At 38.6% G+C, this 24,374-nt stretch overlaps 1 protein-coding gene across 3 annotated transcripts in view; it reads right to left on the bottom strand.

The window, feature by feature from the left end:
* NUP107 (nucleoporin 107) overlaps positions 1-24,374 on the bottom strand; it is a 43,150-nt gene that overhangs the window by 6,740 nt on the left and 12,036 nt on the right. For all 3 annotated transcript variants that reach the window (XM_046678399.1, XM_046678420.1, XM_046678410.1), the window contains 18 exons: positions 23,430-23,557; positions 22,672-22,720; positions 17,430-17,501; positions 16,938-17,026; positions 14,341-14,419; positions 12,482-12,595; positions 10,613-10,703; positions 10,390-10,466; positions 8,420-8,479; positions 7,635-7,780; positions 7,467-7,515; positions 4,115-4,184; positions 3,681-3,799; positions 2,942-2,980; positions 2,491-2,641; positions 2,071-2,183; positions 902-1,004; positions 274-434 (listed from right to left, as the gene is read on the bottom strand). In XM_046678399.1, coding sequence (XP_046534355.1) covers positions 274-434; positions 902-1,004; positions 2,071-2,183; positions 2,491-2,641; positions 2,942-2,980; positions 3,681-3,799; positions 4,115-4,184; positions 7,467-7,515; positions 7,635-7,780; positions 8,420-8,479; positions 10,390-10,466; positions 10,613-10,703; positions 12,482-12,595; positions 14,341-14,419; positions 16,938-17,026; positions 17,430-17,501; positions 22,672-22,720; positions 23,430-23,557 — 1,710 coding nt within the window. The remainder of the gene's footprint in view (positions 1-273; positions 435-901; positions 1,005-2,070; positions 2,184-2,490; positions 2,642-2,941; positions 2,981-3,680; positions 3,800-4,114; positions 4,185-7,466; positions 7,516-7,634; positions 7,781-8,419; positions 8,480-10,389; positions 10,467-10,612; positions 10,704-12,481; positions 12,596-14,340; positions 14,420-16,937; positions 17,027-17,429; positions 17,502-22,671; positions 22,721-23,429; positions 23,558-24,374) is intronic.

The raw sequence follows: 24,374 nt of genomic DNA on the forward strand, positions 1-24,374 counted from the left end.
GAGACAAGCATTCAGAGACACCTAAGCAAACAGAAGTCTCAGACGTCACACACTGTCTGCCACGTGAGACGTTCTTGGTTGTGAGCACTGATTGCAGGCTCAGGCTGACGAAGGCCAGGGCATGAATGCTCTGCCCTTGTGGACCAGACAGCACACAGTCACAGGGAGAGAGGACGAGTCAGTCTACCTCTGGAAAACAGTCCAGAGTCTGCAAGTGAATCAGAAAAATCATCACGAAGACAGGCACATTTGTGGTTTTCTTCCCAATCTCACCAAATAAGCTCTAATGCACAGATGTTCTCTGATGGCATTATCGTCTTCGGCAGGAAGTGGACTTTCCATTCCTCGTTCCTCCCACTGATTGTAGATTTCTGCTATCGAGTCCTGAGGAATCTTCACAAATACTTCTTTTGCAGCTTCATGCTTTTTTGATGCTGTGAAAAAGATATACCATTTTCAATATATGTGGATTTCTATGTAATGGTTTAAAGGAGCCGAATCATTGGTTTGCAACTTTTACAGTCGGCCGTAACCAGTTCATATCCCAAGATACTTCTGTTACAATTCTGGGTGATCTTTCTGCCTAATGGCCCAGCTTTTCCCTTATTTCAGTGTGACAGTCACAAAAGGATTCATTAGGTGCAGTTACTTTACATACGTCTGTGTCTTAAAAAAAAGTAATTATATTTTTCAAAGTCTTAAGACTATATGCAAAATTGAGTGGACGTGAAAATTCATTGTTAAATCTGTTCTGTTTCCTAACACCAGGTTTGATATATAAGAGTGGCTGTTCTGTACCCTCCCCTACTGGAAGGGTTAGAAAAACAAAACACAAAACAAAGTTCAAGAATATATGGATTTGAACCAAAACTTTAAAAAAGAATATAAAAATACAGCATACCCAAGAATTTCCTCATTATCGCATTGCCTTGTTTTAGTGCTTCTGCCCTCTGTGCTGGGTCAAATACCAACCAGTCAATTACATCAATCTTCAAACGGTCCTCCTGTTCATTTAAATGAAAAAAAGAAACATCAATTTTTTTTTTTTGGAGGAAGATTAGGCCTGAGCTAACATCTGCTGCCAATCCTCCTCTTTTTGCTGAGGAAGACTGGCCCTGAGCTACCATCTGTGCCCATCTTCCTCTACTTTATATGTGGGACGCCTGCCACAGCATGGCTTGACAAGAGGTGCCATGTCCACACCCAGGATCTGAACCGGTGAACCCTGGGCCACTGAAGTGGAACGTGCAAACTTAACTGCTGCGCCACTGGGCCGGCGCCCCCCCCACCCTTTTTTTCATGAGGAATATTGTCCCTGAGCTAACATATGTGCATATGCCAAGCTTCCTCTATTTTGAATGTGGGACACTGCCACAGCATGGCTTGATGAGTGGTGTGCAGGTCCCCACCCAGGATCCAAACCCGCGAACCCTGGGCCACCAAAGTGAAGCGCACGAACTTAACCACTATGCCACTGGGCCAGCCCCAACAATTTTGTTTTTTTCTAAGATATTATGCAAATCATAGAATTAACTTATACTTGCATTTCGAGTGAACATCATTTTCCCTCAAGTTATACAAAATCATGAAAGAATCTAGCTTTCCTTAGCTTATTTTCACATTTAATGGCTCTCCATTGGATTATAGAGAAATGTACTGGACTGTGACTCTGGAATCATATATTGTGTACCATCAACTTAACCACAGGAGTCCTTTAAGCACTACTCTCAAGCTTTTTTCTTTCCTAGGTAAAACTTTCTTTTCCTTTCTGAAAACAGGAGTAAGCAAGCAATATAAGAGTTAGTGACTGATCAAGTATCTAGAATTATCTGACGGGCAAAAATTCAATGCTCAGGTTTTTTTCTATTCAAGAAACTTCCTTTAACATAATACTACTGTAAGTTACCCCTTACATAAGACCTTAAGTTTGTTGTCAATTTTTATAATGTAAAAGGTTTTGGCTGACGAGGTGAAATTCTTTAAAAAAGAAAGAAGCCAGAGTATTTGAAGGTAGGAGTTCACCCGAGAACAACGTCGGGGAGCACTGGGAGTTACAGGACCCCCCATCACCTCAGTAGTGCCGGCATCCAGGGCTGGGGCCAGGTCATGATGACTGAATTCCCCGTTGTCTTTCTTTCGAATATTCTCAACTACAGTTTTTGTTATAGTTGCAATATCCAAATCTAAAGAATTTTTTGAAGAGATAAAAACAAGAATTAATTTGTCACAGTGATTTAGTAAATTTGGGATAACAATTCTTTAAAACTACAACATGTAAAATATGAAAGACATAAAAGAAAATGACAAAATTAGAAGACATATTACACGAGTTACAGTGTAAGCTATTTTATTCCTAAAACAGAATTTCATTCCTTTTTTTTCCCCCTCTCAAGAGAAATAAGATTTAAAACTAGAAGGATAAACGTTACTAAAGCCAAAATGATAATTTGCCTACAGGGCCCAACAGGGGAAGTTCTCCACCGTTTTTACCTGCTTCTTTAGCCAGTTCCAGGCAATGGTGGCGCTGTTCAAATTCCGTAACACCTTCCAAAAATAATGCATACTGGGCAACAGCCAGGTCTTGAGGCAAATGACAGGTGTAAAATGCTATGAGATTTGTATGTTTCTCATTTATTAAAAGCTAAAAAATAGAAAAGATCAAAGTATGTCAACAATACAAGTTCTAGGATCAGCAGTGCTTTTTAAAAAGTTCACTTCAAAATTTCAAATATATTTAAGAGAGATTCATACAGACATGGATTTGTGATGCTAAAAAGAATAATTTTAAATTTTAAAAAATGTACTTATGTTAATTAAAAGATCTCTTATGGATTCTGATGACTTTCCTGCCACTAGGTATTAAAATATTATCATTGTGATTTCTGTTTTCATTAAAATAGTAAAAAAAAAAAGAATCAAATTGTGGATTCTCAAAGTTTACCTGTATGTATGTCTTTAAAACCTCAATGGAAACTTCTTCCTTCAAAGGGAAAAAAGATATAATTCAGTTATAAACACAACTGCTTATATGTAACAGCAATATATCTAATAAAAATTCTGCTATTAAATTATTTAATGACTTTAATATTTACCACTGAGCAGTAACTATATGCCAGGCTAGGTGCTTAGCAAAGTTCATGCATTGCCTGATTTAATCTCATCATAACTCTGTGGGTGGTTACCATTACTGTTCACATTTTACAAAGGGAAGAAACCAGGACCAACGGAGGTTTTATTTGCGCAGAATTACAGAGCCAGAAGCTGCTGAGTAAGGGTGGGCACCCAGGGTTCTTCCTCCAGAGCCCAAGCATTCAATGCTGTATCATTCTGCCTCCTACATGTACTCTGGCCAAAATATTACAATCATTTAGGAAAGAAGAAAACAAAGGTTTAAAATCTCACACAGAACTTAGTCTGGTTCCGTTAGCAGCTTGAGCCGGTTGATTTAGAGTCGGGTACTGATGAGCATTAAAGTTACGGATTTACCCAACACCAGGTACCCAGCAGCACTCTGCAGCCATGGTCTGGAACCCTAACGGTCGCTGCACTGAGTTATCCTGGGGTGAGCACAGCAGACTACAGAGCAGACTTCTGCACCGCCGCCACCGCAGCCCGTCTTCCAGAGGATGGGTATACAGCCAGGGCCTGGCACGGAGGCATAAAGGCTTCCTTTTACTTACTTTGGTTTGTAGTCCCAGAGTTCGAAAAAACAAAATGAGGTGAGTCATGAAGCGGAGGAGGTGTCCAGGTAGATTATTTCTGCTTTTAGCAAGCCATTTGCTAAACTCATCCATCAGACCTACAAGCGTCAAAGCAAAGATTCAACAGGAGGGATAAAAATCAAAAGAAGAAAAATAAATATTACCAAGAACATTTACCGCATTCCTAGAGTGTAGTTAAGTCACTACTCATTGTCAATAACTGTTATATAAAACAGACTATGTTAAATTCAAACTTTTTAGCAATTAAGTGAATAGCTGCATTCAAATAGACTGATATTTATAAAGATTAAAAGATGTGGTGAGCCATATGCACTGTTTTGTTAACTTATTACAAAACTACTATCAGAAAACAAAGAACTCATACAAAGTAAAATAAAACGATTATATCTTACCATCAATGTCTCCCAGGATAAGGAATTTTTGAACTATATGATAATGTTCTTGATTCTCTTCCAGAACTCTCTGAAAAAATTTTTACATTTTTCATAAATCTTCTAGTGTTCATTCTGTAGTACATTCTGGAGTGTGTACTCATTGTCAAACTAAAAATGTCAAACTTTTGAAATAACACACATAAAGAAAAAGTTGGAAATAAAAGATCTTAGGAGATCAAAACAAAATAAAATGTGGGAAGGACAGTGCCTTTGGAATATACTCAAGGCTTACAAATCCAGGACTGAGCAATATCTCTGAAAGCAGAGAACTGTGACAATTTAATCTGTGAATGTTATTAAACTTTCATTTTTCATGTATTACTACTGTGTGCCTTGGCACTCCATGGTGGGCCAGAAAGGAAGGGCACTTGTGACTGAGCAAAATGAACTGTAAGATTCCTTCAATATGAACACTGGTCTTAAAAGCATTGTTTGGGTATTTTCTGCCATGTGTGGCACCAAGAGTAACAAAAACCATCAACATAGTAATTAGGCAGAGTAGAGAAAACGATTTACAGGTAACCTGCAGCTGGATCTTTTGAAGGAAACAGTTTAATTTTTGTCAAATATTTAAAATTTTTATTTAGTTATCTAAATTTTCTTTTTTTTTTTTTAGGGCGATTAGCCCTGAGCTAACCTGCTGCCAATCCTCCTCTTTTTGCCAAGGAAGTCTGGCCCTGAGCTAACAACCATGCCCATCTTCCTCTCCTTTATACGTGGGACGCCTACCACAGCACGGCTTTTGCCAAGCGGTGCCATGTCCGCACTGGGGATCCGAACCGGCAAACCCCGGGCCGCCGAGAAGCAGAACATGCGCTCTTAACTGCTGTGGCACTGGGCCGGCCCCTATTTATCTAAATTTTCTTTCAGCGTTTATTCTTTTTACATCCAAACCTTTGCTCCACGTGGAATTATTTTAATACACGGCATACGGTAGGGATCTAGCTTTGTTTTCTTTCTGGATGGAAAGTTAATTATGCCCACACCATGTGTCTACATAAACCATCCCTTTTCCTCTAAAATGAAAGGTCACCGTGTCACCTGTTCAATTCTCAAATACACTTGGATCTAATATGGGACGTTTATGTTCCACTGATCTATCTGTTCCTGTGCCAATTCCACACTGTACTGCTGTTATCTTTATATTAGCTTTCATTATTAAGACAAGTATCCTATAACTATTGTTCTTTTGCAAATTTTCTTACCATTCTTACTTATTCTTCTATTTGGAAATTTTCTATCTAGAAGTAATCCCCCAAAGCATTAGGTTTCTATGTTAATTTTGGGATGACTGCCATTTACATTAAATCCTCTCATCCAGGAACACGTATATACTTACTCTATAATAAGATTCTATAGACTCTATAGTTTTCTGTATAAAGGCCCTCAAACCCTTGGTTAATTTTATTTCTAGGTACCTTACAGTTTTGGTCAGTAATTTAAATGGGACTTTCTGGGGGTGGGGAGGCTATATCCTTTTCTAACTAGTTGTAACAAGTATAGAAAGACTGATTTCTTGTAACTTTGCCTTGAATTTAGATACATTAACAAATTCTCTTATTTATTCTAGTCACTTACTGAGTCTTGAGGTCCTAGATTTATAATTTTATCACGTGACTGTTCTCCCCTTTGTAATATTTATATCTATTCCTTGACTTGTTTTTTTTTAAACGTTTTATTTTTCCTTTTTCTCCCAAATCCCCCCGGTACAAGTTGTATATTTTAGTTGTGGGTCCTTCTAGTTGTGGCACGTGGGACGCCGCCTCAGCATGGCCTGATGAGAGGTGCCATGTCCGTGTCCAGGATCCAAACCGGCAAAACCTTGGGCCGCTGAAGCAGAGCCCACCAACTTAACCACTCGGCCATGGGGCCGGCCCCTATTCCTTGACTTTTTAATTTTCATTGGCTGGAATCTCTATAATAATAGACTGCTAATAAACATTTGACAGAAAAAGTATCAATTTTCTTACTATATGAAGAGCTCATTTATAACAATAAGGAAAAGGTAAAACCCAAGGAAAAAAACAGGTAAAAGATCTGAATAGCAAATTCGCAAATGGTCTCTAAACAGGGGAAACTCCCCTGCCCGTGAACAGACAGATGCGAGAAGCACAGTGAGCTCCGACTCCCACCTAATCTGAAGGACTGGCACAAAACCAGAAGGGTGACATTTGGGAGCTGAGATTGCAGGAAAGGGACATATTAATGAATTACTTGTGGGAGTATGAATTAATTGCTACAACCAGGTAATTAATTTAATGTACACATACCCTTTAACCCAGCAACCCTGCTTTCAGGTCACTTATCCTAAAGAGCAGGACTGGCAGAGAAGCATGTGTGTATACAAGAATGTTCACTGCAGTGCCAGAAACAACCTAAATATCACCAAAAGGGAATGACTTTAAAAAGTATACATCATTTGGGCCGGCCTGGTGGCGCAGCAGTTAAGTGCACATGTTCCACTTCTTGGCGGCCTGGGGTTCGCCAGTTCAGATGCCGGGTGCAGACATGGCACCTCTTGGCAAGCCATGCTGTGGTAGGTGTCCCACATATAAATAGAGGAAGATGGGCACAGACGTTAGCTCAGGGCCAGCCTTCCTCAGCAAAAAGAGGACTGGCAGCAGATGTTAGCTCAGGGCTAATCTTCCTCAAAAAAAAGAAAAGAATAAGTTAGATGGAGACTAACTAACTTGGAGAGAGTATCACCAAGAGAAAAACCCCTCCACGCTGTAAAGTAATGTATGCAGTACAATGGGAAAACAAAACCAAGACCCTCCACGGGGATACCTACATTATTGACACGTCGGTGTGAGAGTGTGGAGGATGACACAGCAGGAGACTGTCAACCTGCTTTATCATCTCAGGGGAATGAGAGCCACCATAGAAGGGCTGAGAGAAAGTGTTTATAAAGCTTTTATTTATATCCTGGGATTATTGTGTTCCAAGGACATGCAGTATTACTTTGGTTATTTAAAAATTTTTAAAAGAATATTACTTTAAAAAAAGAAAATCTTGTTAATTTTTCCATTGTGTGTTTAGTTTTTTAAAAGGAAAAGGATAAATTAGCTTACATGTATATCATATATTTAAATGAAACCAATCCTAAACCAAAGAAACAGACATGAGGTATTACTTTAAATACATCTAAGTACTTAAGCTTCCTCCTTTTAAAGAGTCTTTCTCATGTGGACGATAGGCAAGGAAAAGAGAGAAGATGACAAGATTTCACGTATTTTTTGCCTTTCTACTACAGTGCACAAGAGTATAATATTGTTTCCTATTCCAGTCATCCTAAAATTTTAATATTTACCTTTTTATCAGTAGCTTGAAGTTCTTCAAAAACCTTTTCTAAGGTCCAACTTCGAAAGAAGGAATAGGAAAGGGATGAAATAATATTAACAACGTGAACAAGGGCTACAAATACAACTTCACAGAGCATACCTCAAATCACGTGACTCAAACAAACCAACAAACTCACTTGGCTTCCAAATATTCTCTAGGGAGTTCTTCAGTTTCATCCAGAGTCATGACTGACGTGCGGACCTCCTGTTCTACCAGACTGTCCACCATCACCCGAAAGTAGGCCCACACCGTATCTTCCCAGGTGTCACAGACAGGAAGCAGCTTTCCCCCCATTCCAAAACAGTAAAACGTAGACAGTCAGCAAAAAAGAAAGGAAAAGCAGTTACATCCATTGATATGGGCTATAGTCACTATAATGACATAAAACATTGTGGACTGTAAAATATATCAAATAAACTCTAACGCCTACAAACCACATCTTCTAAGTAGTTTGAACAATTAAGATTTTTTTTCATACTGAGTTCACAACAGCATCAATTTTCCATGCTGATATAAGATGGTGTTTCAACTAATTATTCTAACATCCCTCAAAATACCTGTAAAATGTATGGTGTGGTGGGGTTGTGAGAAGCACACCCACAAATATGAGACAATCCAGTCACTGTGCCTTAGCGGTGCACCTCTGCATAAAGCTATGGGTACCATAAGTCATCAATAGATGTATGTTGTCATTAAACTTACAATTCTTAGAAACTGAAGTCTGATTTCATGTATCAAAACATCATTTGATGTATGGGACACACCATATTAAGCAGCTCAAGCCGCTATTCTATTTCAATATTATCACTGATACTCTTAGCAAGTAGCTTAAGTTTGTAAGATTTACTATACACAATTACTGGAATATTGATCTGACTTCACTTCATAAGAAAAAAAGATTTATTAAAATAGATCGCATACCTGCTTAAGATTCCCACTTAAAGCTGCATAAATTGCTCTCTCATATCTGTTAAAAAGCTCCTGAAATACAATGAATATAAATAAATTTGAAATATTGTTTTTCATAGTATGTCAACTTTTTTCATAATCTGGAATTGTGCAATGTCTTCTAAGCTGAAGTGATTTATTTGCTTGATAGTTTCTAAACTTTAGTGAAAGACCTAGTGGGGTAACAAAAGGAAGGACCCCTCAGTTTGATGACAGAGTGAATGCTGATACCTTCAAGAAAAGTCAACAGCTAAATTTCAAGCACAAGGTGAGAGCAGATCCAACTCTAATGGATGCTTTCTCTCTAACAGTCAAATTTTATTCCAGATAGAACCCGTAAAGGTCATTTCCCCAGCAAGTTAACTGACACTGACCTAATGACATCAAAACAAGGCACTTGGAACCTGCCATGCTTCAGTTTGCACAAATTCCTAAGGAGAATTAATTATACTCATCAAATTATCCCATTTTCCATCCAGATTCTGCTAATGGCATTTGTCCTCTTTTCATCCAAACAAGAGACTTGAGAGGCTCACTATACAACTAGCCCTCCTTGGCCTTCCGTCTCCAGTCACTGGTCCTGTCCATCCTGCTCCTTTCCACTGCCATCAGTGCTGTCCTAGGACAGGCCCTTGGTACTTAGTGTCTGAAGAATTCTGACAGGCTGCGAACTGGTTTCTTGGCCTTCGGTCCATTCAGTTTTAAGCCTGTTTTCCACTGCCATGCTAATCTTCTTAAAACACTGCTGCCATGTGCCCTCCAGGTTTTGATGGTTCACCACTACGTAGGATAAAAAGTTTTCATTCCCCAGAGTAGCACCTGAGGACCAACACTGCCTGTCCTTAATTTACCTTTTTCAGTCAACTTTCCCATTACAGTCAGTTCTGCTACAATGCTTGTTTTGAAATGTGAATTTGTTTCAATGCAACTGATATATCAAGCAACAATTTGATCATAATGCAGATTGCCCATTTGCTTACATACAATTTCGTCCACAAGAAACAACAGATGAATGCAGAAAACTACACGTAGCTGAACTGAGCCACTTAGAAATACAGAAAAGTGACACACTTCAAACATCTACCAGCTACCTCAGTTCACCAGGGGTGTTACAGGCTAAACTGATCTGCATAGAGTGTTACAATTTTCTGTTTCATTTCAGATAACCTGCTTCTACCACTTCACAGTAACTCATAAGCTGCACACCCCCTGACCTCCAATCCCACAAGCAAACTTCAATTGTGGTACACTCACTGTGGTATTGATGCCATACTCACTGTGGTATTGATGCCATACTCACTGTGGTATTGATGCCACACTCACTGTGGTATTGATGCCATACTCACTGTGGTATTGATGCCATACTCACTGTGGTATTGATGCCATACTCACTGTGGTATTGATGCATCTCCTGACCATCTAACAGGAAACTGCTACTGTTTCTAGTAAGTCACCTTTCTATGTGTCACTGAGAGTTTTTGAGAATTGTGTACTTAACTCCATTTTCCCCAAAAGCTCTGTATGTCTTCTACACAATTTTGCATGCTGTAATGATTTTTGGGAATGCATAGGCCGCGTCATAACCTATGCATTCCACCTAGAATTCCTTCTTCTTTTCATACCCAACAAACCAAATCCTACTAATTTTTAAAACTTCCATTCCATTCTCTCTCCTGGGAAGCCAGCTTTCAGCCCGGATCTTATTCTCACAATTTGGTGTCCTTTATATTTTTGCCTTACATCAGTGTTCAATTCTTAGACCTCAGTGTATGAATAGTTATGATTAGGAGGTAAGCCTGTCAACTCCTACTCCCCTGTTTGACTGCAAGCTCTTGGAAATGGGAATAGTAGTCTTCCACTACGAACGTTTCACAGCACCTTCAGCAGGCCTTCAATTAATCAGAGTAAACGTCAGTATCAGTAAGCATTTTACTGTATCTTACATCTTCCGCCATTCTCCAACAACTTATTTTCCAAATGCATCTATATGGATTCCCTTCCACAGGCTCTAATTCTGTTCCTATGAAACAGCAAAAGAAATAAAATTTAGTTTAAAATCAATCTCTTTATTTCAATGATTTCTAAAAATAAAAGCTATACTTCACAAAGACTGACATTTAGGGCTAAAGCTACCCCTGACGCCCAGAATAAAAGTGACTACAACACCTCCATTAACATTCGGGTCATGATGGAGTTTCCAGCCTTCAAGGGTCGCAGCTCTCCAGGCCTGACCACAGCGCTTACAGAGCCGTTGCGCCTTTGGACCAAAGAAAGAGCAGTCAGTCACGTAGAAGTGCAGTCCTGAAAAGGGACTGTGCCGTCTGAGAAGCACAAGTGACCTAAGACAGGAGCGTACTCACGGCACTTACACCTTACAGAGGGTGATGCAAACAACCAACAATGGCACTTCACGTTACCACCACCTGCACAGCTCCCTGGGGTCTCTGCCTTTCTTTCTTTTCCTAATAACTCCTTTGCTCTTTGATTTTGGGCTTACCAACAGATTCCCATGGTGCCCACAGGCAGTGAAGGCTGATGTAAAAGTATTAGAGAACACTGTTAGTCTCTATAATAACAGGGCGCTACTGCTCATTCAGGCTACAGGTGATATTCATGGCAAATGGGACCAGTCAGATGAGCCTGACACCCAGGTGAGACAGATACACGTCTGTGGGTCCATCTTCTCTGTAGGAGCCACCCCCTCCCCATGTAGCTCACAGGGTTTGGGTAGATCACATCATCCCATCGCTGAACTCTAGGGTTAGGCGTGTGAGCTAGTTGAGAACCACTCCCAGGATTCTTGCTGGATCTTGGAAACAGACACACTCCTTTTGCTAGGAATGCTAGCTTGCAGGAGGATGTAAGCCTGGAGCTGTCAGTGGCCGTCACTGACATGAGGAGTGGCTTCTTGAGAATGAAGCCAGAGAGCGGATGGCAGAGCCAAGACCTGGGAAAGACAGTATCCTAATGACATCTTTTGACTTCCTGGATCCGGCTTAAAGCCAGATAATAACCCTCCACACTTCCCTGTTCCACAAGCCATTCAATTCCCCCCTGGTAATTAACTTGAGGTGGGTTTCTGTCACTCGAACCTAGAGATATTAAGAATATCATATCCCAAACATCATTCTGGATTTATGGCTTTCAAAAATTATGAAATCTATGAAGCAACATAAAAAAAGTTTTGAAATGCTATCTAAAAGAGGCAGGATAAAAACTGAATGTAGAACCTTAAAAACATTGTCATATTTTGTTTTCTGTTTTTTAAAATACATCCTTGTTTGCCACTGAGATTCCTATTATCTTGCACATCACCTGACAGAGTGGCTGGGACTTAAATATTTTCTGAATAAATGTGATACCAACTTCTTTTCTCAAGTAAGAAATAAGAATGATGCTTAATAATCCAAGACTTACTATGGTAAGAAATTACTTAATGTATGCTAGCGGTCTGTAACAAGGAAGAACGATCACATTTCTGTCTGGAGAACACCACAAGAAAGCTGCAGAACGGGTTCAATGAAACCGGAATCTCCTGCACATGTGACCTCATCAGTTGACAAAGCCACCCAGTGAGCTGTCCAACAGGTACTTCACATTCTAAGTGTAAGATCCGAACTATTACAAAGGAGACTGCATTTAAGGAGGTAAGGATAAGAGCAAGAAGTCTGAGGGCCAGCACAGTTTTCAAATGCTAAATAGTGTCACCTAGAAGAGCAATTAGGGTCCAACTTACTCTCAGCTTTTCAAAATCAAAGCCAGAAGTAACGGGGATACGCCTAGGGTATGACTACAAGACAGGAAGGCAGTTTGACCTCTTAGAAAGAATTTTCTATCAGAGTTGTGCAAACCAGAGAGCACTGCTTGCTGAAGCAATGTGTTTCTTATCACTGGAAACTTTCAAACTGGAGTTAGATCCAGAAATACCGTGAAAGAGATTACTGCATCAAGGAGGCGCACCAGGTGGCCATAAATATCCCTTCCAACTTAGTCTAGGACCTTCTGAAACTGGACAAGCAGAGTATCATGATTTACCTCTTCTGTCATTCCAGCACGGATTAGAGTGAAAAGATATTTGAGTAATCTGACTTCATCTTCTCTATCCAGATCATCAAGGGGCATTTTCTGTCTTATGGGAGCATCAGGGTCCTACCGAAAAAAAAAAAAGTCATCATCTATAAATCCTTTGTACCCACATACATTTTAAACATCAGCAAGAGATGATAAATCTCTCCTGAGTTTATATATGGAAATAAATTCATTTACAATTTCATTAAGTAACAAAGGGAATGAAAGTGTCATAAGTGTTCCAAACAGCCACCCAATTGTCTGCTGCCTGTTCAAAACAGACTCCATGGTCACAGAGGCACATGCCTGGGCCAGGCAAGAAGGAAACACCAGTAGCCCAGCCCAGCCCAGCTAGGAAACTCTAGAAATGCGACTCGTGATTCAAGAGGGCCTGTGCTTTACCCTGTTGTAGCAACTACGTGGCCAAGTTAATTCTAACCAGAATTAGGCCTTGCTGGAGAAGGAGCACAGAGGAGACACTGAAGGGATCAATGCATTCTGTGACCAGAAAGTGCTTAGTTGGTACTTTCTGAGAACATATGAGAAGAGAGCCCATTATGGGATTAAGGCTATATAAAACACACCAATGCCCAATAAAAAAAAATTTTTCCCCTCCCCAAATCCCCAGTACATAGTTGTATATTCTAGTTGTAAGTCCTTTTAGTTCTTCTATGTGAGCTGCTGCCGCAGCATGGCTACTGACAGACGAGTGGTGTGGTTCTGCATCCAGGAAGTGAACCCGGGCCACCGAAGTGGAGTGAGCTGAACTTCAACCATTAGGCCGTCAGGGCTGGCTCTAAAAATTTTTTAAAAACAGATTCCTAATAAATAAACAAAACTCCCCTAAAACAGTTATTGCTACCTACTCCCTTATACAGACAGAAAGAAATGTGCCTCTAAACATTTGGGGTAACACACTGTCCTTACTTCTGCAGCAAAGAGCACACATGATCTGCATGGGGCATTTCAAATGAAAAACTACTTTAACGTGACTTAAGAAAGGAAGTGATTCTTATGCCAAATGTTACTGAATGTATGGTAATATGATTATCAATGCATAAAATGGAAGGCATAATAGGTGAATTGGCTACTTTCACAAATATTCTGCAGACAGATACAATCATTCAATTTTGGAACATGGTCTCTTTCTGGCAAAAGGTAACCACCACTTTCCAGATGTGAAGAGTCAATGATTTTCACTTGCTTGCTACATGGTAATTTTGCCACAATTTATTTCAAGTTCTTCTAGTAGTTTCCAAACAATTTTCCATCAAAAGCTACTTTTGTTACCAAATGGAATTTTATCAGTTTTTTCACTGTTACTTATTTCTCCCACTCTTCACTATAAACATTCAATTCACATGCCCCTACCTGCTGCAAAGTTATATTCCTTTATTTCTACAGACTCCTATTCTTTTCAAATCCAGTTATTCCTATTACTCATATCCTAGAATGACCTTTCTAACCACAAGCTTATTCACAAAGCTTCATTTTTTTCCCCTGCTTTCTACATAAAAGAGCTTTCATAGGTAACCACCTTATAGTTGAAGAGTCAAACCTTGCTATAAAATCAAAATTAATTGGTTTTTAATGTTGGCAAATCAGGAACACTTTCTATACCTTCTTTTACAATTTACAATTCACAGGCCACGGATGTGTTCAAATATATTCCATTAAATTCAAACAAAACTTAGTAATTTTAGAGTTAAATAGTATGTGGAAACCTTTGGGAAACTAAAAAAGATCCAAAAGAAGAAAAATTCTCAGCCTTAAAAAAAAAAATCACTTAATTTTAAAGACAACTCTCATTTTCAAAGAACACTTACCAACTCAGTGACAAGAGGACGGACACTTCCTATGTAAGAAGACAGCTGCCGCTGTTTCAAGGTATGCAGAGTATTTTCCCTGAACGAAAAAGTATCAATTTTTTTAAAGGAATAATTTTAATAGGTCTCTTCAAAAAAATCAAGTACAAGTAAGAAAAAGAGAGTATACACTCAGAAAAAACACGCAAAGATACCAAGTATAAAAGGGCATTTTAGGGCTGGCCCTGTGGCATAGTGGTTAAGTTTGCACACTCCACTTTGGCAGCCCAGGTTCGCTGGTTCAGATCCTGGGTGCAGACCTACACACTGCTCAGCAAGCCATGGTGAGGTGGCGTCCCACATAGAAGAACTACAATGACCTACAACTAGGAGACACAACTATGTACTGGGGCTCTAGAGAGGGGAAAAAAAAAAAAAAAAGAGGAGGAGTGGCAAGAGATGTTAGCTGAGGGCCAATCTTCCTCACCAAAAAAAAGGGCGGGGGGGCATTTTAACTCAGATGACTAATGATGTTGAACTTTTTCATGTCCTTATTGGTCATCATCAATGCTTTTGTGAGATATCTGTTCACATCTTTGCTTTTTTATTGGGTTCCCCTTTTATTACTGAGTTGTACTTTATGAACTATAGGTTCTCTGTTTCTTCTTGTCTGTGGCTTGCCGATAATTCATTCTCTCAATGGTGTCTTTTAATAAGAAGTTTTTAACTTTGATGAAGTCAAATCAATTTTTCCCCTGATTACTGCTTTCTGTGACCTAAGAAACACTTTCTTATCCCCTAAGTCAATAAGGTGTCCTCCAGTTTTCCTCTAAAGCTCTATGGTTTTAGCTTTTACATGTAGGACTATGATCCATCTTGAATTAATCGTTGGGAATGGTGTGAGGGAGGTATCAAGGTTAATCTTTTTTTCACATAGCCAGTTTTTTCTGCATGGTTTGCTGAGAAGAGAATTATTATCCTTTTCCACAATGGATTACTTTGATGCCTCTGTTGAAAACCAAATGACCATATAACTGTAGGTCTGTTTTGGGGTTCTCTATTCTGTGCCATTGATGAGTAAAAAAGGGGAGACTAATTCATAATAAACTTGCAAAAACCTTAACTGGGCATTTTGACTTAAAAAAATGTTTTTTTCCCCGAAAATGAAAATTTCTCTTTATCTCAGAAAAATCACAACTACTCAAGATTTTATATATATATATTTTTTTAAAGACTGGTACCTGAGCTAACATCTGTTGCCAATCTTCTGTCTTTTTTCTTCTTCTTCTTCTCCCCAAAGCCCCCCAGTACATAGTTGTATATTCTAGTTGGGAGTGCCTCTAGTTGTGCTATGTGGGACACTGCCTTAGCGTGGCCTGATGAGTGGTGCCATGTCCATGTCCAGGATCCAAACCAGCGAAACCCTGGGCCATTGAAGCGGAGTGTGCAAACTTAACCACTGGGCCACAGGGCTGGCCCCTCAAGATTTAATTTTTAACATACATTCAGTAGCACTAATTTCCTAGTTACGCAGAGAAAAAACATAAGCGACTTGCAGATTTTGTTACATATATGTTACTGAATTCAAAGGCAATCTGAACTTTTTCTTCAAGTCTTGAAATAAATTATCCCTTTATCCTACGGGTGCTTTTTGGTTTCAAGGTCTTACAATAATTTAGAAGCATTGGAGGATGTAGGGAAAAGAAATTTTTTTAAAAATCACAAGTATCTAGAAACATGGCAAAAGTGTCTTCTTGATGATTAAATTATGATTATTAAGAAAAGAGGGCAAGGCAGTTGTTTGAAAACCTGAATTAGATCATGTCATTTTATTCTCAAGGTTTCCCATCACATTTAGAGTAACATCCCAAACCTTTACCTTGGGCTGCCTGTGAAAGTCCTTTATGAGCTGACTCCCTTCAGTCTCATTTCCTACCATTCTTTTTTTTTTTTTAAAGATTTTATTTTTTTCCTTTTTCTCCCTAAAGCCCCCAGGTACATAGTTGTGTATTTTTAGTTGTGGGTCCTTCCAGTGGTGGCATGTGGGATGCTGCCTCAGCATGGCCTGACAAGCGGTGCCACATCCGCGCCTAGGATTCAAACCAGTGAAACCCTGGGTCACCAAAGCAGAGCGTGTGAACTTAACCACTTGGCCATGGGGCCAGCCCCATTTCCTAGCATTCTTGTCTTTGCTGCGCTCACACTGGCCTCCTTGTGCAAATACTTCACCTCCGCAGGGTCTCTGCAGCTCCTGTTCTTGCCCAGAACACTTGTCCCGCAGATTTCTGCACGGCTTGCCTCCTTTATTTCTTAAAAGCCTCTCACTCTTACTACCTGTTACTTCCTTCGACAGGCCTTCCCTGATCACCTCTGCTGCTCATTATCATTTTCTATCCATCAACTTGGACTCTTTTCTTTCAAGCTCTTAACACCCAACAGGATGTATGTCTGTTCATGTGCTAACTCTCCGAAACAAGTATAAATTCCATAAAGGCAAGGTTTTTATCTGTTTTGCTGATTAAGTGGATAAGCAGTAAGAACTGAATAAATATTTGCTGAGAAATGAATAAAGAAAATCAGTGTTAAGTGACTTCGAGAATAAAACTTCAGTGGCTTACCAATATACTGATTTTGCATAAAACTCAATATTATCGGAAAAATCTCCAATTTCATCTTTGGCAATGCTCTCTAACCAATCTACCACCAGCTAGGAAAGGAAAAAAAAACAAGTATTAACTACAAAATCTGTTAGTATTTTATTTGAAATGGTACTCCTAGCTTTAATTTCAGAAAAATTTTCTGATTCAAAAATACCAAGTAAGAAATTTTCCAACCATTGTTTTTACTTTTTTAAGATATATAAATATTACGGCGAAAGAATGAAATTTTCTACAGGAATAACACTGTTTTTAACAGGCTACTGCTAGAAATACCAGGGCTATTATTTGAAAACAAACAATAAGCTTCTTAATTCCTTTTAATTACAAATAGAAAGATCAAAAAGAAAAAAAATTAAGAAAAAAGTGTTCAATTAAAAAAACTTCAGTTCTTTTATGTCATTTACCTATTCTCCATGTTTCATAAGAGATATTTAAAAATTCTAGCCATACCTGACTTTGCCGGACGAGTGAATCTCTCTGAAATAATGCTTCCACAACTGTTTTTTCACTGGCATTAGGAGCCTATTAAAAAAAATCATTTAAAGGAAGGAAATAAAGAAAAGAAGATGCTCTAAGATTACTTCAACAGAAAGGTAAAAGCAAATCTGATATATTTAATCACCCATAAACATGTTGCACACAGCAGATCTGTATATTCATTTCTGAAAAGTTTTTATAAATAAACTTCAATCTGCTAGATCAATTTGCAGCTGCTCTCACTTGATATTTTAATTCTCTGTATACGGAGTTTTAAAATTCTATCTCCCCAGAGATTTGTTTTAAGAAAAAATAAAACACAAAACAAAGGGAAACAAACAAAAAAATCATAATAAAGGGCTGGATGTGGTCATGTGACATATTAGGAAATTAACATTTAGGGGCCGGCTGGGAGGCGCAGCGGTTAAGTTTGCACGTTCCCCTTCTTGGCAGCCCGGGGGTTCGCCAGTTCGGATCCTGGGTGCAGACATGGCACCACTTGGCAAGCCATGCTGTGGTAGGCATCCCACATATAAAAAAAGTAGAGGAAGATGGGCACGGATGTTAGCTCAGGGCCAGGATTCCTCAGCAAAAAGAGGAGGATTGGCAGTAGATGTTAGCTTACGGCTAATCTTCGGAAAAAAAAAAAAAGAAAGAAAGAAGAAAAGAAAATTAACATATAAAAACTTTAAAATCTTTTCATTCTACACAGCAGTTCACAGGTGATAAAACTGAAAAACAATCCAAGGCTCTCATGATTGACTTTAAAGACAACTTGACAAAACATTAGCGAGTAATATCCAGCAGTGTGTTGAAAGGGGAATGTTTGGTGAACAGATCTATTAATTAGCCCATCTCATTCACGGTTCAAGGAGAAAAGCCACAAGAGCATCCGGACAGGGGTCAAAATGTCACTTGATAAAACTATCTTCATAAATTAGAAACAGAAGAACACTTTGCTAATAATACACTACCTAGTCGAAGCCTATAGCACATAATATACTTAGGTGTAAAGAGACACTCCTTTTAAAACCCAGAGGGTGAAAGGAATAAGAATTCCTGCAATTATTCAACTTGACTTCAAAAGTTCTAGCTAAGACATAAGGAAAAGAACTGAGTAGTACTAAGTATGGAAAAAGAGTCAAACTCATCACTATTTGTAGATAACAGGACTGCCTACCTAGAAAACCAGACAGTCAATGGAAAACTGTTAAAACTAGTAAGTAACTTGAATAAATAGCCAAATATAAGAAAAATAATCTTCCTAGATGTGCATGTCTCTTGGCTGGAATGAAATAAGTAACTGTAGAATAAACAAGGATTGAAAAGATATTAAAAAATATTTTAGGTGAAAAAGCAGATTAACAGATGTGTAGCTGAAATAATTTGTATTTATTTTCTCCTTTTTTGACTATTTATAGTTGCTTCAAACATGAATTACTTTGGTAATCAGAAAATAAAAAGTGAAAAAATAATTATAAAATAAAAAGTAATTAAACCCCAAAAGAGCATCTAGTCTTTATGGCTTTAAAGGCGTATTTCTACCAAGGCTTCAAAGAACATGTAATTCTGATATTCTTCAAACAGAGCACAAAACAATGATGAAAGATTTATGAACTTGTTCTGGAGAGCAGCACAATTCTAGACGCTAAAACTGGATGAGGATGTTACACACAAAAAAAGAATATATATTTGGGAAAGTTCTAAATAAAATATTAGCTGATAAAATGTAGTAGTATATTTAGGAATATATAGTTTATCCTATTTGAGGATAATTCAACATTAGGAAAACTATCAATGTAAACCATTAAATTAATAAATTAAAGCAGATATCTATAGAAGCTAAAAAAATTTGCATTCAATACCCATCCAAACTCTTAGCTCCTTAGGAGAAAAAATCCTCAATCTGCAGAAAAAAGCATTCTTATCAAAAGTCAGGAAGAAGAAAAGAATGCCTGCTATTACTGTTATAATTGTACGGGCACTCCTAGGCAATGGAATAGGCAAGTAAAAGAAATAAGAGATCAGAAAGGATTAAGGGAAACTCACTATTTGTAGATGATTACTGCCAACACAGAAAACCCAGTCAAATCAAATTAAAAACTTACTGGAGCTAATAAAAGAGTTTCAAAAGTGGCCAAATATGGGCTTTACGAAACAATCATTAACCTTCTATTTGACAGTAATAATGAATTAAAAAATGTAATTGAAAAGAGTACCCATTCACAATAGGATTTACATAGACTTTTATAAAGAGCACAAATCTATATAAACTATAAAAGATCTAAATAAATGGAGAAATATGCCATGATCATAAATAGGAAAATTCAACATGGTAAAGACGTCATTTCTCCCCTAATTTATAAATTCAGTATTACTTTAATAAATATTCCAACAGAATTAAAAAAAAAATTGAAATTGTAAACTTCATCTGGGAAAAAAAGTGTGCAAACATGTTTTTTAAGTGAGATGGAGACTTACCCTATGAATATTAAAACTGAGCCAGAGTGACTCAGTTGTGTTGTACTGGCTTTCAAATGCATCACTCAGTAAAACAGAAAAGACCCGCGTATAAATACGATACATACATTTGCTTGATAAATGGTTTTGGGGTAAATGAATATCCACATGAAGAAAGTTAAATCTCTGGCTTCCTTCATACACAAACTTACTCCAGAGGAGAAAGAGCTTATTATATAAAAAATAAGATTGAGGAGAAAAGATTGGAGAATATTTTTAAATAGGTAGGAAAGGCCTTCCTTAACAAGACACAGAATAGTGAATGATAAAGGAAAATATGGCAGGTGTGATCAGTGAAACATGGAAATGTCTACTTGACAGAGACCCCTTAAACATAGTTGAAAGGCAAGTGACAAAAGGGAGAAGACTATCCTTAACACGTACGAGGAAAGAATTAACAAGAAAATAATTAACAGGAAAACGAGAAGAGGAAAGGAATACAGAATTCATATCATGTAAATGCTTAAGAACAAAAACACTCCACCTCACTAATGATCAATGACACGCATATTAAAATGGAGTGCCTTCCTCCAACTGGCCAAGTCACAGGACTGCCATCAGAGTGAACCTCTCCACACCCTGTGAGAGTGTAAACTGGCACATTCCACTAGGAAGGCAATATGATAATCTCTACCAAACTCTGACCCAACAAATTTCACTTCCAGAAATACAGAAAATACTCAGATAAGTAGGTAAGCATGAAGCAGAACGTTCACTGCATTATGGGTTGCTATAGCAAACATACTGGAAACAACACAAATACGTCCAGCACAGAATATCTGAAAAAATTACAGTACATTTATACTCTGGCATACTATGAAAAAATAAGAAAAACATGAATTGACATGAAAAAACAGTAAGAAATGTTGATGAATTAAAAAAGAAACTTGGAGCCAGCCCAGTGGCACAGCAGTTAAGTTCACGTGCTTTGCTTTGGTGGCCCAGGGTACACCGGCTCAGGTCCTGGGCATGGACCTATGCACTGCTCATCAAGTCATGATGTGGCAGGTGTCTGACATATAAAGGGGAGGAAGATGGGCATGTTAGCTCAGGGACAATCTTCCTCAGCAAAAAGAGGAGGATTGGCAGTGGATGTTAGCTAAGGGCTAACCTTCCACCAAAAAAAAAAAAAAAAAGAAAGAAAAAGAAAACCAACAAAAAACGAAACTCTCAGGGACAGCCCAGTGGCATAGAAGTTAAGTTCTTGCACTCTGCTTCAGTGGCCCGGGGTTCATGGATTGGGATTTCAGGCGTGGACCTACATACTGCTCATCAATCCATACTGTGGTGGCATCCCACATAGAAAATAGAGGAAGACTGGCACAGATGTTAGCCCTTGGACAATCTTCCTTACCAAAAAAAAAAAAAAAAAGAAAGAAAGAAAGAAACTCTCAGTATAATGTATCAATGAAATCATACTATATGTTAAATAAAAAAAAAAAAAACCTGTGTATAGAGCCAGGGAGACCAGACGAAAGCTATGGCCACAACCCTGCAAAAAATGACAAAGGCTTCGGCTGAAGTGGTGGCAACAGAAACAGAGATGAGTGGTCAGAGTTGGGACAGAAGAGACAGCGCCAACAAGACCTGATGGGTTAAATTGGGGGCCGTGGCAGAGGCCAGGGTCTAGACCCATGCTGCCCAAGCGCAGTGCACAGAGCGGCAGCAGCACCACCTGGGAGCGTGTGAAAAATGCAGACTCCCAGGCCCCACCAGACCTGCCGAATCAGAATCCACCGATTAAGAAGACCTCCGGGTGGCGCATGTGCACAGTACAGTCTGAGAAGTGCTGGTTTAGAGACCGTTCGGGTTCCTTGGAAAGCTGGCTATGGTGCCATCCACTGAAAGGCAAAATTGCGTTTGGCTTTGGCAGGTTAGAGTTTTGATGCCTGAACGTCATTTTGCTTATACATAAAAAACAAGAATAAACATAAGGTGCTGGCCCCTGAAGGCGGGCAAAGTAGCTGAGGTCCCTTGAGTCTACTGGGGGGAAGAAAAGAAAAATATGGGACAACATTTACAGCATGAGACAGAGCTGGGGACCCACTCCTTTCAGGCTCTACCTCCTCTCTGCTTGGGGTCTCCAGGAGAGAGAAACACATCTCAGCACTGCCGAGGAGTCTGCACAACTTGACTAACACCCTGGCTGGGAACCAAGTCAATGAATCCTGCTGCACTCAACCCAGATGGCATAAAAATAAGCCCTCAGGCTTCTGCTGAACTGCCTGAGGGACAACCCCCTGAAATCTCCCAGAAGTTCCATGTCTGATTTAGAGGACGGCAAGGCACACCCCTCGTGGTCTTCGAGGGCCTGCTGTCTGAAGGAAGGGCTCCAGAGCACCATGGTTATCCTTCCATGGTTTAACTAAGCATTTCAGTGACATTCTCATCACCATCTTTATAAAAAATAAAAACCACCAAACTGCGTACATGTGTCTGTATATACAAAGATGCGCAGAAAAATGTCTGGTAGGATACATACCAAATTGTTAGACTGAACAGTAAGAGGAATAAATGAGGAATTTCACCTTTTACTCTATAATTTAAATCCATACTCAATTATTATATCTTTTATTTACTTATAAAATTTTAAAAATGAAGAAACTCAAGATGGAGGGTCAAAAATCAAATTCTACTACTAAAAACATTTTAATTTTTAAGCATTTATGAAAGAAAAAATTAATATAAAACTTACAGTAACTGCAAACATATTTTCTTCTTCTAATACAGACTGTATTCTGTCGCTGGGGAAAAATAAAATGAAAAGCCTTATTTCACATGAATATATGAAATCACCTTTTACGCCATGTACATGCACAAACCTGCATTCTCTCCAATGTAAACAAATGAGTTTCCAATTGCCTTACCCATCATGCTTTAAAAACAAGATCACAGACTAAATGCTTTTTGAATCTGATATTGACACCTGAACAAAACTGGTATTTACTAAAAATACACAATGCAGTCTTTAACAGCTACCTGCTAATACAAACATCTAACTTTTTAACGGAATATCTTCACATGGCAAAAATAAAATGATAATATGATTTTCTTTCAAGATTTTCTCATTAGAATGAGAAGGCAACGGAATGAGAGCCAAAACCACTGAGCATCTGAGAAAAGGAAAATTTGGTTAATTTCTTTCAAACTTTCACATTACATAAAATCTATCAGTTCTTTTTCTCATCTATCCTCTCCTAAGTATTGCAGTGTTTTTAGCACTTTCCTTAAATCTTTCTAAGTATCCAATTCGGGGGAGTTACCAGCTTTATGACCTAATATTCCTCTCTTCCTCCTAACTCACTCCTGACAACTAAGGCATTAGAAACGATACGCCTCAAAAACAGAAAAACCTATTTCCAAACACATCCTACACTAACTTTTAAGTTAATCTGCCTATAGGTTTGTTAACTTGTGTCACAACATTTCAGTTATGATCCTACACAACGTTACCTATACAGAGAGGCCAACAGCCTCCACGTGACCATCTCCTGTTGAAGAAGCCACAGCATACTGGCTGTTTTTGAAAACTTCTGCAGTCCAGGTGTTGCTCGGCTCACTATTTTACTGAGTATATTCACCTGGATTAAAATACAAAGGGAAGGAGGTTTTCTATAATTCTGAGTCACAACTTTGTATTCTTCAAGTACACAGTGCTAAAACTAATAATATATTTATATATACATACATATTTATATTATCAATTTTTCCTATCCATTGTCTTTTTTAATTGCATGTGATATACATTCCCACTAGAAACAGCCTTAATTTGAAGTAAGGTGTGTTCATGTGAGTACATACGTAAAGAAATTTAATATACCCTAGCTTTCAGATTCAACGATAACAGCCATGGGCACATTCTTTCCTCCCTGTAACCAGGAGATAAGCTGAATCTAACCTATACCTTACAAAATCATAACCCAAACCAACAGAGTAGCAATGAAAATTAAAAATAAGATATCTTCAAATTATGTCTGGGAAAAGTATAACATACAACAAATCAAGAAAAATATTTTCCTAAGATTGGTATCAAAACATTGTCATTTCTAACCAAAACAGAACCAACGTCCCTTCCCGTCTTGTTCTAAAACAGCAGCTGTTCACCTTTTTGAGACTCAGGAACGTGTGAAAATCTAATGAAAGGTATGGACGTCCTCCCCGGAAACACACGCACAACTGTTTATCAGGAGGTTTAAGAGCCCAGGGTAAAGAAAACCTTTCTCAAAGGTTATGAAAGCACCTCCTTATCTTATCAAGGGGAATTCAGAGACGGAGTCGTTCTCATTCAGAACATGAAGAACCCCCACCACAGGTTTCCCCACCCTTTAAAAAGCCCTCACAAAGCAGCGTTACTTCTGTCTTCTCAGGAGTAGTTAGTAGGCAATCTGGCCTTCCCAC

Source organism: Equus quagga, chromosome 1, assembly GCF_021613505.1.
Source record: "Equus quagga isolate Etosha38 chromosome 1, UCLA_HA_Equagga_1.0, whole genome shotgun sequence".
Classification (NCBI taxonomy): Eukaryota; Metazoa; Chordata; class Mammalia; order Perissodactyla; family Equidae; genus Equus; species Equus quagga.